The sequence below is a fragment of the Phoxinus phoxinus genome, assembly GCF_949152265.1.
Source record: "Phoxinus phoxinus genome assembly, chromosome: 12".
In the NCBI taxonomy this organism is placed as follows: domain Eukaryota; kingdom Metazoa; phylum Chordata; class Actinopteri; order Cypriniformes; family Leuciscidae; genus Phoxinus; species Phoxinus phoxinus.
The window spans coordinates 34,286,501-34,292,511 of NC_136887.1; the positions used below are offsets into that span (position 1 = coordinate 34,286,501).

Here is a 6,011-nt window from a genome sequence, read left to right on the forward strand (position 1 = left end):
CGCTGAGCGCCCGCTGATCGCCTGGATCTCACAACTCCGAAAACGTCAGATCACATTTTTTAAATAGGCGCTTTCTTTGTAAATAAACCACAGATTTGAGCTTTAAACAACTACATTCTCGACTGAACAACTCTTAAAACTACATTTCGTGACACAATAACAGTAGTATTTTAAAATCTTGCGGCCTTTCTTGCAAACAGAACCGCCGCCTAGCACTGGCCCCTCCCACAAGAAGCGGATTTCGCCTCGGACGCGCGAATGCATTCAAAATGTTCAAGCGTCAAACTAGACGTGATAGGCACGAATTTGACGCTCTATCCGCGTTTGGTGTGAACACAGCATTAGCCTTTTATGTTCAAACCGGAGTCAGACAATGATGGAGAGACTGGAGAAGAAGTGACAACATGTAGAAGAACAGGACATTTCTGAATGGTTAGTTGATGAATTTATGTAGATTATGTGTAGTTATCTTCTAGTCATTGATTAGCATATTGTCATGATAATCTATAAATCGTGTTCAGGGGGCGGGGTTTATGTAAATTCTAGGGTTGGTGATGTCACTAACGGGAGGAATGTCGTGTAGTCTCTACCAGCCGTTTGTTGTCGTCCTTAAAAAACTATTTCTGTAAAAGCAAATATCTCCCTTTGCTCTGAACTTTGAGCGTTGTAACTTTGCAGATGTTGTTTATGCTCAAACAGCAACATTACACACTAAACTTAATGATCTAAACACTGTTCCCGTGACTCTTCCAGCGAGAGATAAGTGGCTCCCGTCGGACCCGCAGCTGATCTCCGAGGGCCTGTACGCCATCGCTGTGGTGCTGAGCTTCTCTCGCATCGCTTACATCCTCCCGGCCAACGAGAGCTTCGGCCCGCTCCAGATCTCCCTCGGCCGCACCGTCAAGGACATCTTCAAGTTCATGGTGCTCTTCATCATGGTCTTCCTCGCGTTCATGATCGGCATGTTCATCCTCTACTCATACTATCTGGGGGCAAAGGTCAATCCCGCCTTCACCACGTGAGTGACATCCACTGAGATTATTTACCAGAAAATATTGTTTCAGTCTTTCTAATATTTCACTAATTTCAATAATTGACTTATTTGTGACATTTACTTGCAATTTTTGAGTGAAAAGCAATGTTACATTGCAGTGTCCATGTTCTGCAACATATATTAACTGAGGAAACGTTATTTCACAAAAATATGTACAATTAGGGAAGTGCACAAATACAAAATTTTAAAACGCACTAGTTGAGATAACCAGGTATAAATAGTTTAGGTCATGTCTATCAAATCACATGTTCTTGTACTTGTCGACCATCCTGACACACTTCACACATATTTCTAAGTATTTTTAAACAATTCGTTCTACAAAAAATATGTACATCTTAAAATAATTTTTCATTGTTTTAAATGTTTGTATTTATTTTATAATATTTTTAAAAACATGTTTTATTTTTTTTAAGTTGAATTTTCTTTACTTATTCTAATTATTTTTTAAATCTTTAAAAAAAGGAATATTTTTTAAAGTTAAAAATTAAGATTATTCAAAAAATGAAAACTATTTTGAATCAGATTTTGTATTTATTTTGTAATGATTTTTAAAAATATGTATAACTTAAAAATTAAAAAATTTAATATTAAAAATATACAATTATTTTATTTTATCTTTTTAGATTAAGATTATTTATATTTATTTTGGTATGGTTTTTAACCATTTTACTGTTGAATTAGCATTTATATATATATATAAATGCTAATTCAACAGTAAAATGGTTAAAAACCATACCAAAATAAATTACATTTTACACAAACCATACAAATAATAAATTACACCAAAATAATCTAATTTTTACACAAAAATGTAAAAGAGGTTACATTTTTTTTTACAGTGTATATATATATATATATCGTTTTTTATTTTATTTTTTATTAAGATTATAAATAGCTTAATTCAAGTGAATTCCTTTTTTTCACAGTGAATTTTGTTTTTTTGACTGAGTGTGTTCCTCATGACCCTACACAGTAGTGTGAGCCGCAGGAACATGTGGTGGTCAGGCGAGGTACAGTGTCAGGCCTGTGAGATGAACTCCTGGTTCCCCGCATCAGAAGCGCTGGAGCTCATTTCACAGCAGAGTGACTCCAACACCACGAGCTTTGTTTCACAGCGAGCGAGAAGTGATGAAACCAGTCCGCTACTGTACGTCCTCTGACATTATTCTGCTGGAGGACGTTCATTTCCACAGGAAAATACCTTTGTATTGCTGTCATTCTCCACACATGTCCTATCCCAGCGGATTTACTTAAGAGTGCGGGAGTGCTGAAGTGTTACGCCGTTGTCCAGTTTACTGTCCAGTATTTACTGGTGTTTTTCCCCAAGGCAGAATTAGTGAACCATACATTTATTTTACTCACACCAACCACTAAGCAAGTTCATATTTAAAGTCAACAGTGTGGTAATGGTTAGCGAAAACTAGAATTAGTTTTTAGAATTAATTTTTTTTCAGTCAGTTCAACTACTGATTTATATATATATATATAGTTTTAGTTTTTTAATGTGTGGTAATACTTTTTATTCAGTTATTTATTTGCCGTTATTTTCAGTTATTAATATATATATTTAACATTTTTAGTCATTTCAACTACTGATTTTTTTTATATATATATAGTTTTAGTTTTTTAATGTAATCATTTTCTTTCAGTTATTTATTTGCCGTTATTTTCAGTAATTTCAGTGATAAATATATATATATTTTTTACATTTTCAGTCATTTCAACTACTGATTTTTTTATATATATAGATTTAGTTTTTTAATGTAACACTTTTCATTCAGTTATTTATTTGCCGTTATTTCAGTTATTAATATATATATATATTATTATTTTTATTTTTTTTCAGTCATTTCAACTACTGATTTTTTTATATAAATATTTCGTTTTTTAATGTAACACTTTTCATTCAGTTATTTATTTGCCGTTATTTCAGTTATTAATATATATATACATTTTCAGTCATTTCAACTACTGATTTTTTCATATATAGTTTTAGTTTTTTAATGTAGTCATTTTCTTTCAGTTATTTATTTGCCGTTATTTTCAGTAATTTCAGTTATTAATTTTTTGGTTTTTACATTTTCAGTCATTTCAATTACTGATTTTTATTTATTTATATATATATATATATATATATGTAGTTTTAGTTTTTTTAATGTACTCATTTTCTTTCAATTATTTGCCAAGGCAACATTTCTCATTTTTGTTTAAGTTTTTAAACTGAAATTAAACACATTGAGGTACTAAAGTTACTCAAATTAATTAAAGCTGTAAAGAAAAAAATTATAATATAATTGACAAAACATACAAAAATAATATTTTTTTATTATAGTAAATAAATAGCACTGACATTAAATCAAAATGCATCTGTGCACATTATTCCGAACACACACAAAAAACGCTTGTTTTATAAATATTAAATATCTTGCAATGCCTGTGAAAAGATTTTACTTTTGTACTGAAGTTACAATGTGCTTTAATGTTTCATAGAGACACAATCCAACTAATTCCTGAAGATAAAATACACTCTTAAAAATAAAGCTTATACCATGAAGAATCTGTAACTTATATTGCACGAAATGTAATTTTTTAGTGGATCTCCAGATTATTTAAAGGTCTTTTCACTGGTGAACCCAAAATGGTTTTGCTTTTCTGGCACCTTGATATTATATGTGCGCATATTATATTATTTATATATATTTTTGTTTTATGAATGACCAGTTCAACATCACGTTACTGGTGTAAAGATGTTGGTGAAGCTCATGTTGAGTGTAAACTCTCTCTTCTCTCTCGTCTGTGTTCACAGGGTTGAGGAGAGTTTTAAAACGCTCTTCTGGTCCATATTCGGGCTGTCTGAAGTGTCGTCTGTGGTTCTGAAATATGATCATAAGTTTATCGAGAACATCGGCTACGTGCTGTATGGGATCTACAACGTGACCATGGTGGTGGTTCTGCTCAACATGCTCATCGCCATGATAAACAGCTCCTACCAGGAAATAGAGGCGAGTTCAGTGAGTGTGTGTGTGAGTGAGTGAGTGAGTGAGTGAGTGAGTGAGTGAGTGAGTGAGTGAGTGAGTGAGTGAGTGAGTGAGTGAGTGAGTGAGTGAGCGAGCGAGTGAGCGAGTGAGTGAGTGTGGGAGCGAGCGAGTGTGTGAGTGAGTGAGTGAGTGTGGGAGCGAGCGAGTGTGTGAGTGAGTGAGTGAGTGAGTGAGTGAGTGAGTGAGTGAGTGAGTGAGTGAGCGAGCGAGTGAGCGAGTGAGTGAGTGTGGGAGCGAGCGAGTGAGTGAGTGAGTGAGTGAGTGAGTGAGTGTGGGAGTGAGTGAGTGAGTGAGTGAGTGAGTGAGAGAGTGAGTGAGCGAGCGAGTGAGCGAGTGAGTGAGTGTGGGAGCGAGCGAGTGTGTGAGTGAGTGAGTGAGTGTGGGAGCGAGCGAGTGAGTGAGTGAGTGAGCGAGCGAGCGAGTGAGTGAGTGAGTGAGTGAGCGAGCGAGTGAGCGAGTGAGTGAGTGTGGGAGCGAGCGAGTGTGTGAGTGAGTGAGTGAGTGAGTGAGTGAGTGAGTGAGCGAGCGAGTGTGTGAGTGAGTGAGTGAGTGTGGGAGCGAGCGAGTGTGTGAGTGAGTGAGTGAGTGTGGGAGCGAGCGAGTGTGTGAGTGAGTGAGTGAGTGAGCGAGCGTGTGAGTGAGTGAGTGAGTGAGTGTGTGAGTGTGTGAGTGAGTGAGTGAGTGAGTGAGTGAGTGAGCGAGAGAGTGAGCGAGCGAGTGAGCGAGCGAGTGAGCGAGTGAGTGAGTGTGTGAGTGAGTGAGTGTGTGAGTGAGTGTGTGAGTGTGTGAGTGTGTGAGAGTGTGAGTGAGTGAGTGAGTGAGTGAGTGAGTGAGTGAGTGAGCGAGCGAGCGTGTGAGTGAGTGAGTGTGTGAGTGTATGAGTGAGTGAGTGAGTGAGTGAGTGAGTGTGTGAGAGTTTGAGTGAGTGAGTGAGTGAGTGAGTGAGTGAGTGAGTGAGTGAGTGAGTGAGTGAGTGTGTGAGAGAGTGAGTGAGCGAGTGAGCGAGTGAGTGAGCGAGTGAGTGAGTGAGTGAGTGAGTGAGTGAGTGAGCGAGTGAGTGAGTGAGTGAGTGAGTGAGTGAGTGTGTGAGTGTGTGAGTGAGTGAGTGAGTGAGTGAGTGAGTGTGTGAGTGTATGAGTGAGTGAGTGAGTGAGTGAGTGAGTGTGTGAGAGTTTGAGTGAGTGAGTGAGCGAGCGAGAGAGTGAGCGAGAGAGTGAGTGAGTGAGCGAGTGAGTGAGTGAGTGAGCGAGTGAGTGAGTGAGTGAGTGAGTGAGTGAGTGAGTGTGTGAGAGTTTGAGTGAGTGAGTGAGCGAGCGAGAGAGTGAGCGAGAGAGTGAGTGAGTGAGCGAGTGAGTGAGTGTGTGAGTGAGTGAGTGAGTGAGTGAGTGAGTGAGTGAGTGAGTGAGTGAGTGAGTGAGTGAGTGAGCGAGCGAGTGAGCGAGTGAGTGAGTGTGGGAGCGAGCGAGTGTGTGAGTGAGTGAGTGAGTGTGGGAGCGAGCGAGTGAGTGAGTGAGTGAGTGAGTGAGTGTGGGAGTGAGTGAGTGAGTGAGTGAGTGAGTGAGAGAGTGAGTGAGCGAGCGAGTGAGCGAGTGAGTGAGTGTGGGAGCGAGCGAGTGTGTGAGTGAGTGAGTGAGTGTGGGAGCGAGCGAGTGAGTGAGTGAGTGAGCGAGCGAGCGAGTGAGTGAGTGAGTGAGTGAGCGAGCGAGTGAGCGAGTGAGTGAGTGTGGGAGCGAGCGAGTGTGTGAGTGAGTGAGTGAGTGAGTGAGTGAGTGAGTGAGCGAGCGAGTGTGTGAGTGAGTGAGTGAGTGTGGGAGCGAGCGAGTGTGTGAGTGAGTGAGTGAGTGTGGGAGCGAGCGAGTGTGTGAGTGAGTGAGTGAGTGAGCGAGCGTGTGAGTGAGTGAGTGAGTGAGTGTGTGAGT

At 39.5% G+C, this 6,011-nt stretch overlaps 1 protein-coding gene across 1 annotated transcript in view; it reads left to right on the top strand.

Annotated features, from left to right (window-relative positions):
• Window positions 1–6,011, top strand: part of trpc3 (transient receptor potential cation channel, subfamily C, member 3) — a gene marked incomplete at its 3' end in the record, with an annotated part of 63,063 nt that overhangs the window by 39,224 nt on the left and 17,828 nt on the right. The window contains exons 8-9 of the mRNA XM_079631071.1: window positions 754–1,018; window positions 3,861–4,056. Coding sequence (XP_079487197.1) covers window positions 754–1,018; window positions 3,861–4,056 — 461 coding nt within the window. The remainder of the gene's footprint in view (window positions 1–753; window positions 1,019–3,860; window positions 4,057–6,011) is intronic.